We start from the raw sequence: 13247 nt of genomic DNA on the forward strand, positions 1-13247 counted from the left end.
ATTTTCTGAAGTGTTCAGATTTTCCTGTCATTTGTTCCCCTGGCTCAACAGTTGAGATGAGATGATTGGTAGGCCATGTGAATAATTCAGCACAAAATCAAGGAAGGTTCTACTGATATTTGAACTCAGATCACTGGATTCAAAGAGCAGCGTGCTAACAATCACACCATAGAATCATATGCTAAATCCAATTTGGAATTGTCCAGAGATTTGAACTCTGAATGCAGGAATCAGATTCCTGAGTGATAACCTTTACAGCGTTGAACCCTGTACTGAATACTCTGTGATGGGTGCAGATTTTACTGTCCTTGATTCATCGGAAAAACACTAAACATATTTTCTGGCTTGAACTGGGCTACCCTACCATGTTATAACTTGAAAATCAGCATATTTCCAACACGATTGATGTGATGAGGGAGAAAGTTATCTCGAATATTTTCAGTTCTTTCGGGGCAGCAAGGGGGAGAGATCCAAAGAGGAGGGGTGTTAGTCTTCAGTGGGTCATATGATTGAGTGTAGTCTGGCCCAGGAGTGGGAAGGTGAACGGAAAGGCTCTGGAGCAACGAACTGCCCTTGAGTGGGTTGATTCACTGTTGTGGTCATCCTGTCTGGTTGGCGCCCCCCTTGGGTTGTGCCGTGGCGGAGATCTTTGTGGGCTATACTCAGCCTTGTCTCAGGATGGTAAGTTGGTGGTTGAAGATATCCCTCTAGTGGTGTGGGGGCTGTGCTTGGCACAAAAAAAAAGTTATATCCTTCCTGTTTGGCCCTGTCCGGGTGGTCCTCGGATGGGGCCACAGTGTCTCCTAACCCCACCTGTCTCAGCCTCCAGTATTTATGCTGCAGTAGTTTGTGTCGGGGCTAGGGTCAGTTTGTTATATCTGAGTACTTCCCTGTCCTATTCGGTGTCCTGTGTGAATCTAAGTGTGCGTTCTCTAATTCTCTCCTTCTTTCTTTCTCTCTCTCGGAGGACCTGAGCCCTCGGACCATGCCCCAGGACTACCTGACATGATGACTCCTTGCTGTCCCCAGTCCACCTGGCCATGCTGCTGCTCCAGTTTCAACTGACCTGAGCCCTAGGACCATGCCCCAGGACTACCTGACATGATGACTCCTTGCTGTCCCCAGTCCACCTGGCCATGCTGCTGCTCCAGTTTCAACTGTTCTGCCTTATTATTATTCGACCATGCTGGTCATTTATGAACATTTGAACATCTTGGCCATGTTCTGTTATAATCTCCACCCGGCACAACCAGAAGAGGACTGGCCACCCCACATATGCTCTCTCTAATTCTCTCTTTCTTTCTCTCTCTCGGAGGACCTGAGCCCTAGGACCGTGCCCCAGGACTACCTGATATGATGACTCCTTGCTGTCCCCAGTCCACCTGACTGTGCTGCTGCTCCAGTTTCAACTGTTCTGCCTTATTATTATTCGACCATGCTGGTCATTTATGAACATTTGAACATCTTGGCCATGTTCTGTTATAATCTTGGCCACCCCACATAGCCTGGTTCCTCTTGGTTTCTTCCTAGGTTTTGGCCTTTCTAGGGAGTTTTTCCTAGCCACCGTGCTTCTACACCTGCATTGCTTGCTGTTTGGGGTTTTAGGCTGGGTTTCTGTACAGCACTTTGAGATATCAGCTGATGTACGAAGGGCTATATAAATACAATTAGATTTGATTTGATTTGTTAGTAGTAGATCTGTACCAGTACAGAGGGATAAACCAACAAGTGATATATGTTTCAGTGTGATTGGACATTTTGGGCATTTATAGTAATGGTTATCAACTGTACTGCAGGGATGGAACGTAAAAGTTGCAGGAAGTAGAGGTTGTGGTGGCAGCTGCAGAGAGGTATTTGGGTGTGCGAGACTTGACATCAGAAGAGTTGCATCTCGTATCTGTATTTCTTTAACTGCACTGTCGGTTAGAGCTCGTAAGTAAGCATTTCACTGAAAGGTCTACTGTTGTATTTGGCGCATGTGAGTAATACAATTTGATTTGATTCATTTGGAGTTACAGCGTGTTTTAAGTGGTGGTGTCCCATCCTTTCATGCTGTTGGCCTGAAGTACGACTAAATAGATGTAAATTGGGGAGTATGGTTTTTATTATATATATTTGTGTGAGTGTAGTGTTAGATGGTAGGGTATTTGTTGTATTTTGGTTGGTGTGGTTGTTGATAAAACATGTTTAAAAAGCAAAGTATAAGAGAGTTATACTCCAGTCTAGTAGGTGGCGGTAATGCAACATGTATTGGATGCCAACCTGCCGTTAAATCTCATCAAAGAAGGTCTATTTCACTGACGCGGTCCGCTTGGAACAATAAATAGAGCGAACAAGGCTCCTTCCAGTTCACAACTCTGGGAAGACGCACGAAGAACTTCTTGCTTCAACAGTGATTGAACGGAACTCTTCTGCCCGCCTCCCGCGCAATACAACATTCCGGATTGATAACGTAATAATTACGAGAACTGTTTTAGTAAAATAATCAAAGAATCTCTATATTTGCACCGTTAATTTTGATATAAAAAGAAAATGGAGTCTCAGGTCCGCCAGAACTATCACCACGATTGCGAAGTTGCAATCAACCGGATGATCAACATGGAGATGTTTGCCTCTTATACTTACACTTCAATGGTAAGGGGACTGTAATTGGCTACCAAGAGGAGCAGTTTGTTGTTTTACCTAGTATTATTATGCCTGAGCCTAAATATTTTTTTCTGTACGCCGAGGCAACAGCTTTGAGGTAGACGTATCATTCAAATAAAGCTCATAAATATATCCTTGGACAGAGCGTATCTCATTGACAGGTTAATTGGCAGGTTACCAAGTAGGCTTATGATTTTCCGGATCATATTGCTGTGTCAATCATGCTTAGATCCCTCGATAATATAATGAGTTATATTTGACATGTGTTTCTAAACACACTTTTTCAACACAGGCTTTCTATTTCTCCCGTGACGATGTGGCTCTGCCTGGCTTCGCGCATTTCTTCAAGGAGAACAGCGACGAGGAGCGGGAGCACGCCGACAAGCAACTCTCCTTCCAGATCAAGAGAGGTGGACGCATTTTACTCCAGGACATCAAGGTGAGCGCCTGAGCGTCGAAAAACGCATACCTTGTATACTGCGCAACAAAAAGAACGTAAACATCTTCGTAGAGGGTTCTCTGGTTGAAATGGTTCTTGTCTGATCTATAATCTATGGCAAGAAGTCTAAAGAACCCTTTATAGTCAATCTAGAGCCTTTTTTTCTAATACTGTGAAGTTGTTTTGGATTAGTAGTCATTCATGTTAATACTGAGTTCATTGTAAGGCAGGCCCTGTGTGGCTGCCCTGGTATTAGAGCAAGGTGACCAGAGGAGATAATGTCCTGACTGCTTAGGCCTGAAGACACTGCCTCCATTCCTTCATAACTACTGAATTGGTCATTGGTCACGTGCACTAACTACAACAGGTGTAGACTTTGAGGTGAAGTGTACTCACTAGTTCATTCCCAACAATGCAGAGTTAAAGATACATATTTGCTAAATAAAAATGGGAATGGTAACAAAGAATAACAAGGCTTTATACAAGTACTGAGACCATGTGCAGGGGTATGAGGTAGTTGAGATATAATACAGTAGCTAAGGGTTAAAAGTGACTTGGCAATTGGGATATGTGACTGGTGTCAATGTGTGTGGGGCGGGGGTTGTAGACTAGTGAGTGCAAAATAAGTGGTTAAACTCTTCTACTCAGACCCCTGTTTGCCTCCAGAACAGCCTGCATTTTTTGGGGACATTCTACAAGGTGTCTGAAACGTTCCACAGGGATGTTGGTCCATGCTGACACTCTGAAATCAGGCATTTGCTGCAGATATTACGGCGATATAGTCTTGCTGTGAACAGCCCGTTCCATCTCGTCCCAAAGATTCTCTATTGGACTGTGCAGTGAACTTAACTGGCTGTTCCAGGCTATGTTTTTCCACTCAATTGCCCGTTGGAGACACTTTAATTTTAACTTAATGTAATACATCAATACAATCACCTTAGCCTTATATAAATAATGAAACATGTTTAAATAATGCAAAAAAACTTTTTGGTGAATGTAAAAGTGCAATATGTGCCCTGTAAAAAAGCTAATGGTTAAGTTCCTTGCTCAGAACATGAGAACATGCGAAAGTTGGTGGTTCCTTTTCACTTGAGTCTTCAATATTTTAGGTTGTAGTTATTATGACTATTTCTTTCAACCATTTGTATTTCATATACCTTTGACTATTGGATGTTTTTATAGGCACTTTAGTATTGCCAGTGTAACGTTAAAGCTTCCGTCCCTCTCTCGCTCGAACCAGGAACACATCGAAAACAGCCACCCTCGAAGCATCAAGTACCCATCTCTCCACCAAAGCCGCGGCGGCCCTTGCAGAGGGCAAGGGGAACAACTACTTCAAGGTCTCAAAGCGAGTGTCACCGATTGAAACGCTATTAGCACGCACCCTGCTAACTAGCTAGCCATTTCACATCGGTTACACCAGCCTAATCTCGGGAGTTGCTAGGCTTGAAGTCACAAACCGCTCAATGCTTTAAGCACAGCAATGAGCTGCTGGCAAACGCACAAGTGCTGTTTGAATCAATGCTTACGAGCCAGCTGCTGCCTACCACCGCCGGTCAGACTGCTCTATCAAATGTCAAATCATAGACTTCATTTTAACATAGTAACACAGAAATGAGCCTTGGGTCATTAATATGGTCAAATCCAGATACGAACATTTCGAAAACAAAACGTTTATTCTTTCAGTTAAATACGGAACCGTTCTGTATTTTACCTAACGGGTGGCATCCATAAGTCTAAATATTCCTGTTACATTGCACAACCTTCAATGTTGCTAACTAATGACATAATTATGACATAATGAGTCAGATGGCCCAAACTGTAGCATGTACCTGACTCTGCGTGCAATCAACGCAAGAGAAGTGACACAATTTCTAGTTTAATATTGCCTGCTAACATGCATTTATTTTAACTAAATATGCATGTTTAAAACATACTTCTGTGTATTGATTTTAAGAAAGGCATTGTTTATGGTTAGGTTAATTTGTGCAACGATTGTGCTTTCTTCGCAAATGCTCTTTTGTTAATTAAATCGTCCCCGTTTGGCAAAGTTGGCTGTCTTTGTTAGGAACAAATAGTCTTCACACAGTTCGCAAAGAGCCAGGTGGCCCAAACTGCTGCATGTGCCCTGACTCTGTTGCACAGAACAAAAGAGAAGTGACACAATTCCTAGTTAAATGAAATTCATGTTAGCAGGCAATATTAACTAATATGCAGGTTTAAAAATATATACTTGTGTATTGATTTTAAGGTGCCGTTTATGGTTATGTACACATTGGTGCGTTTGCCAAATTGGTGATTTAACTTAGTAGGCTATGATTCAATGATGAATTAACTTATGATCCCTTAGATCGATATGACAACAGCCAGTGATTGTGCAGGGCGCCAAATTCAAAACAGATCTCATAATTAAAATTCCTCAAACATACAAGTGTTTTACACCATTTTAAAGAAACGTATTAATACCACCAGTGTCTGATTTCAAAAAATGCTTTACAGCGAAAGCACACCTAACGATTGTTAGGTCTGTACCTAGTCTCAAAGGAACACAATTCTTCCAGCCAAAGAGGAGTCGCAAAAGCGGAAATCGAGAAATGAATCGCTAACATTTGATCTTCATCAGATGACACTCATAGGACTTCATGTTACACAATACATGTTTTGTTCATATTTATAGCCAACAATCTCAGTTTACATTGGCGCGTTAAGTAATGTTTTGCTTCCAAAACATCCGGTGATTTTTGCAGAGCCACCTCAATTTACAGAAATGCTCATAATACATATTGAGAAAAGATACAACTGTTATGCATGGAACTTTAGATTAACTTCTCCTTAATGCAACCGCTGTGTCAGATTTCAAAAAGCTTTACCGAAAAAGCACACCATGCGATCGGAATTCAGCGCTCCGAAACAAAACGAGCCATACAGATATCCGCCGTTTTGTGGAGTCAACAAAGTCAGAAATGGCATTATAAATATTCACTTACCTTTTCTCTTCATCTGAATGGAATCCCAGTTCCACAATAAATGTTTGATTTGTTCGATGATGTCCAAATACCTCCATTTTGTTTGCGTTTAGCCCAGTAATCCAAATTCATGAGGCACGACCAGGCAAAGTCATAAAGTTCCGTTACAGTCCGTAGAAACATGTCAAACGATCTATAGAATCAATCTTCAATAATGTTCCAACCGGAGAATTCCTTTGTCTTCAGAAATGCAATGGACTGCAAGCTAACTCTCGTGAACGCGCGTGACCAGCTCATGCCACTCTGGCAGACCTGACTCAATTCCGCTCCCATTCCCTCGTCCTTCACAGTAGAAGCATCAAACAAGGTTCTGAAGACTGTTGACATCTAGTGGAAGCCTTAAGAAGTGCATTATGACCCCGTAGACACTGTATTTGATAGGCTATGAGTTGAAAAACTACAAACCTCAGACTTCCTACTTCCTGGTTGGATTTTTTTCCTCAGCTTTTTGCCTGCCATAAGAGTCCTGTTATACTCAGACATCATTCAAACAGTTTTAGAAACTTCAGTATTTCCTATCCAAATCTACTAATATGCATATATTAGCAACTGAGCCTGAGTAGCAGGCAGTTTACTCCGGGAACCTTAATCATCCAAGCTACTCAATACTGCCCCCAGCCATAAGACGTTAAAAGGCACCACGTTGATTATATGCAACGCAGAACAAGCTAATCTAGTAATAACTACACATGGTTGATGACTAGTGATTTATTTTAAGATTGTTTTTTTTACAAGATCGGTTTAATGCTAGCTAGCACCTTACCGTGGCTCATTGCTGCACTCGCATAACAGCTAGTCAGCCTGCCACGCAGTCTCCTTGTGGAGTGCAATGTACTCTGCCGTGATCGGTGTCAGAAAATGCCGATTGCTATGACATCTTGAAACTCGGCCATTCCGATTAATCGGTGGACCTCTAGATAGAAGTGGAACCCGGTGTGGTCGTCTGCTGTAATAGCCCATCCGTGAGTAGGATCGCCGAGTTGTGTGTTCTGAGCTGGGGTTCTGGAAACATTTGGCGTTGCAAGCGCCATTCTCTATCGACTGAGCCACACCGGACCCATGATGTGCTTCATAAACTCCAGCTTATGTGGTTGTTCATAGTGACTGTTAAAATGACTAAATCTTGATCTTTCTGCATTGGTTCCAGTTTGTCAGATATACTGATTGAACTGACTTTGAATTATGTATAGAAACATCTGCTAGTAGTCCCTAACCCTTCTGTGTTCACTGTCCTGTGTAGAAGCCAGAACGTGATGAGTGGGGCAATGGGCTGGAGGCCATGCAGTGTGCTCTGCAGCTGGAGAAGAATGTGAACCAGGCCCTGCTGGACCTGCACAAGATTGCTTCTGACAAGGTTGACCCCCATGTAAGTAATATCATTACATAGAATACAGGAGCTGATCAGGTTGTTGTACCTCTGCTAACTAATTACACATGATTGTGTGACCTGCCTCTTTAGACGCATGAATGCCACTTTACACACGATGCAGCTCGTGCAGGAGTTAGACAGCTGTAAACACCTCATTATCTGCACTTATGCCATTACCACCAGGCTCTTGTGTGTTACTGTATCTACAATAGTCTGTAGTCATTCTCTTTTCTGACCTGTTTTCCCTCTTTAGCTGTGTCACTTCCTGGAGACCCATTACCTGAATGAGCAGGTGGAGGCCATTAAGAAGCTGGGAGACTACATCACAAACCTCACCAAGATGGATGCTGTCAACAACAAGATGGCAGAGTACCTGTTTGACAAGCACACCCTGGGAGGCCAGAGCTAAACCGCTTCCATCCCCAGGCTACGGCCTCCAGCCTCAGACCAGGACTCCTGGCTTCTCTGATAGATCCTACTGGCTTTACATTTATAGGGAGGGGAGAGTGTTAAACTGGTGCAGTGCAACACTGCTGTGACATTGATGTTTTTGTTGACAACACTACTGTATTTTGGAGGCAAGGCATCTTGTAAAACAATAAAAAAATATCACTAAAGTTTTTTTCTAAGTGTTGACCTGTAGTAATGATTCAGTCTATTCAGGTTCTTTGCTCGGTCTTACTGAGCATCTTCATACCAGTGATAAATACTGACAATTGTAGACCAACTAGTGGCTGAGGGTCATAACAATAGGATAAGTTCAACATGAGGTTTTATAAAGGATGTTACCTCTCACCACAGGGCACTATTACAAGAAATGTGACAGATGCCATGTCAATTAAGGGCCCAACTGTCAACTCTACCCATAAAAGTGAAATGGGTAACTACAGTCAATGAAGACCTTAACTCTGCATCTCAAAAGGTTATTAGACAGCCTCGAGGGAAATCTGTATGCCGCGTGGGGCTGCAGCGTAGCCTAGTGGTTAGAGTGTTGGACTAGTAACTGAAAGGTTGGAAGATCGAATCCCTGAGCTGACAAGCTACAAATTGGTCTTCTGCCCCTGAACAAGGTAGTTAACCCTCTGTTCCTAGGCCATCATTGAAAACAAGAATTTGTTCTTAACTGACTTCCCTAGTTAAAGGTAAAATACACATTTCTCTAGTGATGGGAAGTTAAGCTCTTACTGACATAAAATGCATCTTGACTCTTGTTTCAGTTGCTAATAGTTCTCCTACCAACAAACTAACTGAATAATCACAATAGAAATCCTAATGCCTCTCGTTCACCATAAAGGGCTTATTGGAGCGGTCATATGGTTGCAAAGCTACTGGTAATTTACCAATTAAGTGTTCTGTAATTAACAGGCAGTCTAACTTTGGTCATTTATACTTTAACTGAAAATATTTATATTTTTCATGTGTCCATATAGTACATGGGTTTCTAGTGGATAGACCAGGTGGTTGAAGGGGAAAATAGCCTAATTAAATGTGTTTGATCAACAATGGCATTTTCAATCATTCTCCCACTCATCCATTTGTCTTTACACAACTGCCACCAACCTTTACAACCATGAAATACTGACATGGTAAAATAATTGAGTACATTTTTAAAGGTAATGGTTTTCACTAAGTTGATGGTTTATGTAAAAGTACATTTTATATGTGAAAGCTCCATGGAGGGCCTGAGATTTGTGAGAATCTGAAGTACCTGAAAAGGCCACTAGAAGGCACCTGGCTAAACGACATGTTCCTTGACATTTACAAACATTTGTGTTATGGATCCCAATTACCTGCTGTCAAGGCAGCAGCTACTCTTCCTGGGGTCCAGTGAAATAAAGGCAGTTCTATACATTACAAACCAAATGTCGCCACATGTGTTTGCCCTCAGGCCACTACTCTACCATATATCGACAACACAAAATAAATGTGCGTGTCTATAGTGCATATGTGTCTCTTCACCCTCCCCGCTGTCCAGCAAGTTGTATCTAACTATTTTTAAATCTAATTTACTGTTTGCATGACTTGATGTGGAACAGTAGCCATGTCATGTCTCTCTGTAGTACTGTGCACCTCTCATAGTCTGTTCTGGACTTGGGGACTGTGATGAGACCTGGAGACATGTCTTGTGTGGTATGCATTGGTGTCTGAGTTGTGTGCTAGTAGTTTAAACTGACAGCTCGGTGCATTCAATATGTCAATAATTCTCACAAATACAAGTAAGATAACTGTGGACTTCATTGTTAAGATGTGATTTGGCGTGAGAGGTTCTGGACCTAATGGAGCATTCAGATATTCCGTAGTTAGGGGCCTACTATTTAAAATCGCCATGACTTCATAGAGAAAGGTACGCAGAGAAGCGGTGTCGAGTCTTCCGTCTGACTGATCAAGAGTGGATGTTAAGACACTTCGTATCGTGCAGATTTGCCTTTCCCAAACACCACCCATGTGACTTGAAGATGGGGTGTTCATGATAAACTCGCATCCAAGTTCCTTCAGTCGTGTTTGATCCATTTCTTTCAGGGCGTCCACAAACTCGCGTCTTGCGCCAATGAAGTTGCTGCCTTGATCACATCTGATTTGACGAACATTACCGCGTATGGCAATGAATGAACGCAGGGAATTGATAAAAGCGTCGGTGGTTAAGTCGTCAAGCATTTCAATGTGAACTGCTCGGGAGCCCATGCAAGTGAATAGGAGCCCATAACGCTTTAACTCTCTTCTTCCGTCCTTGGCATAGAAAGGTCCAAAGCAGTCCATCCCGCAGTATGTGAAGGGAGGCGCGGTCTCCATGCGTTCCTTCGGAAGATCTGCCATCCTTTGCCCTTCTGTACATCTTCTGAATTTCCTGCATTTCACACATTTGTAGATGTGAGAGGAAACTGCATTGCTGCATCCTAGGATCCATATACCGTTGGATCGCAGCTCATTGATCGTCATTCCACGTCCTTGGTGTCGTACTCTTTCATGATAGTGCAGGATTGCGGGATGCTTCACATGGGAATGAAGAGTTGCATGAGCCAAGCGACCTCCCACCCTGAGGATACCTTGCTCATCCAGAAATGGACTCAATTTATGCAACTTGCTTGCTTTATCTTTGGTCTTGATGTCTTTCTGGTGCCTGAGGTTGTGTATCTCATGGGAGAAAGCTGCTTCTTGAACCATCTTTATAATGGTGAGCTCTGCCTCTCTCCTTTCTTCTATGCTTGTAGCTTCACTGGACCTCAATTTTAAGCCTATGGCTTCCTTGACATGTCGTTTGAGCCTGGCAATAGCTTTTACCACTCTTGCCCAGTCTGAGAACTTATGAAGGTGATCTAGTAATGATCTTTCTTCCTTTGCTTGGGTATCATGGACCAGGGATTTCAGCTCTGGATCATTGTCTGAGAACTCTTCCCCTTGACTTGTCCTTTGGGAAGTTCTTCATGCCAAAGAAAGTCTGGACCTGTGAACCAGTTGGAAGCCATGAGCTGTTCTGATGTGAGACCTCTGGAAGCATGATCCGCAGGATTCTCTTCAGAGGTCACATATCTCCATTGTTCGGGATCTGTGCTTTGCTTAATGCGTTGAATACGGTTAGCTACAAAGACGTGGAATCTTCTGGCTTCATTGTTGATGTAGCCAAGAACTACCTTCGAGTCGGTCCAGAAGTATTCCTGTAGACCTTGTATCTCTAGCTCCTTTTTGAGCATGTCACTTGTTCGAACAGCTACCACCGCTGCTGAAAGTTCCAGTCGTGGTATGGTCGTAACCTTGGAGGGGGCGACTCTCGACTTCCCCATAACTAGGGAGCAATGAACTTCTCCTGCGGTGCTGATTGTTCTGAGGTATGAGCACTCTCCATAACCTGAGGTACTAGCGTCAGAGAAGTGATGGAGCTCATAACTCTGCACCTCCTTGAAACTTGATGGCAAGTAGCTTCGTTGGATCCTTACCTCAGACAAGTTTTGTAGACCTTGGAGCCAGAATTCCCACTGGGAACGTAGGTCATCTGGAAGGGGGTCATCCCAGTCGATTTTGTCACGACACATCCGCTGCAAGATCTGCTTCCCCGCCAGGACAAAGGGTGCCACAAACCCAAGCGGATCATATACAGAGGCTACTGTAGACAACACTCCTCTTCTTGTGAGTGGGCGTTCCTTGACAACTACTCTAAACTGGAACTCGTCTGATGCGACACACCACAGTACACCAAGCGCTCTCTCCATGTGTGGTTCACCCAGAGCCATATCCAGGTCTTTGGCACCCTTGGCACGTTCTTCCTTGGGAATTGTGGCTATAACTTCCTTGCTGTTAGAGATAAACTTGTGCAACCGAAGTTTGCCGATGCTGCAAAGCTCTCTTGCTTCTTTCACCAGCTGGGCCGCTTCAGCTTCAGGCGATACGCTCGTCAACCCATCATCAACATAAAAGTTCCTTTCTATGAACTGGATAGACTTCTCGCTGAAGCTTCCTCGTCCTTCGGCAGCAAGATGTTTGAGACCATAGTTGGCGCAACCAGGAGATGAAGCTGCGCCGAACAAGTGGACCTTCATACGATACACTGAGGGTTGAGACTCTAGATCTCCATTCTCCCACCAAAGGAACCGTAGATAATCTTGGTCTTCTGCTTTCACATGAAACTGGTGGAACATGCGCTCTACGTCACACATGATTGCAACTGGCCCCTTACGAAAACGACAAAGGACGCCCAGCAATGTGTTTGTCAACTCTGGACCGGTAAGGAGATGATCATTCAAGGACGTCTCTCGAAACTTAGCTGAGCAGTCAAAGACGACTCGTATCTTCCCAGGCTTTTGTGGGTGATAAACCCCATGGTGCGGGATGTACCATGCTGGATGCTTGTTAATTTCCTCTTTAGAGACCTTCTCAGCATCTCCACAAGCTATAGTCTCTTCCATGAATGCTGTGTAGTCCTTGTAGTACTGCTTGTCTCTCCTTAGCCTCCTTTCCAGGCACTTGAGTCGGTGAACTGCACATGTTTTATTGTTCGGCAGATTGGGTCTTTCTTCCTTAAACGGCAGCGGCATCTCATAATGTCCATTGTCCTTACGTCTGATGCCCTCTTTCATTTTCTTCAGGAACCGGATATCCTCTTGAGATATGAGGTCCTCTTCTGCAGCTCTCTCGTTGAAGTCAGATTCAAGCGTCTTGATAATGTCCAGTGTTGTGATTACCTCTCTTACACGTGTTCTACAAACATAGTGTACTTGATTTGTGAGGTTGGAAGAAGATTGAAGGCTTGGCATCACCTGTCTAACGATAACCCGATGACTCACTCCAATAGGGTCGCCATAGTCGATACATGGATTTCCATAGCCGACTATGCTCCAGCCAAGATCTGTTCTCTGAGCAAAAGGCTGATTTCCCTTACCAGACACAATTTCTCTTGGTAGGAGAGCCTGGGAGCAGTTGTAGCCAATTAAGAGACCGACATCACAGCTCTGTTGAGGAGCAATCTCCTCTGCAATGTGTTCAAGATGAGACCATGCTCTTGCAGTCTCTGGAGTAGGAATATGATCTCTGTTTGCAGGAATAAACTCTCTCGAGTAGGTCGTTGGCAGAGGGATTTTCTTCTCCAAGTAAAGCCCTCTAACCTGCAAACCAGACAGCTTCTGGCAGGACACAATGGTATTCCTTGAAGCCATTGTAGAGAGTTTAAGTTGGATTGGCTCCTTCCTTGTATTGAGAGCCTTTGTTGTCTCTTCAAGGATAAAAGTGGTGTCGCTCTGGGTGTCAAGAAGTGCATACACAAGAACTTCACGATCTG

At 43.5% G+C, this 13247-nt stretch overlaps 2 protein-coding genes across 6 annotated transcripts in view; both read left to right on the forward strand.

Moving 5' to 3' along the window:
* The window catches only part of LOC127929971 (ferritin, middle subunit-like), a 74273-nt gene that overhangs the window by 13814 nt on the left and 47212 nt on the right, over positions 1 to 13247 (forward strand). Inside the window, exon 5 of one of the 3 annotated variants that reach the window (XR_008136419.1) lies at positions 7969 to 8114. The exons of the other annotated variants lie outside the window; for them this stretch is intronic. The gene's annotated coding sequence lies outside the window, so the exon portion shown is untranslated. Of the gene's footprint in view, positions 1 to 7968; positions 8115 to 13247 lie in introns of those variants that run through there. 3 annotated transcript variants of the gene reach the window in all.
* The window catches only part of LOC127929970 (ferritin, middle subunit-like), a 58122-nt gene continuing 47212 nt past the window's right edge, over positions 2338 to 13247 (forward strand). For 2 of the 3 annotated variants that reach the window (XR_008136417.1, XR_008136418.1), the window contains exons 1-4: positions 2338 to 2634; positions 2939 to 3085; positions 7352 to 7477; positions 7734 to 7952. Coding sequence is in view for 1 of the 3 variants with exons in the window: in XM_052518486.1 (XP_052374446.1) it covers positions 2533 to 2634; positions 2939 to 3085; positions 7352 to 7477; positions 7734 to 7889 (531 nt within the window). In the remaining 2 variants the exon portion in view is untranslated. Of the gene's footprint in view, positions 2635 to 2938; positions 3086 to 7351; positions 7478 to 7733; positions 8115 to 13247 lie in introns of those variants that run through there. The other variant, XM_052518486.1, reaches the window with a different exon arrangement.

Source organism: Oncorhynchus keta, chromosome 5, assembly GCF_023373465.1.
Source record: "Oncorhynchus keta strain PuntledgeMale-10-30-2019 chromosome 5, Oket_V2, whole genome shotgun sequence".
Classification (NCBI taxonomy): domain Eukaryota; kingdom Metazoa; phylum Chordata; class Actinopteri; order Salmoniformes; family Salmonidae; genus Oncorhynchus; species Oncorhynchus keta.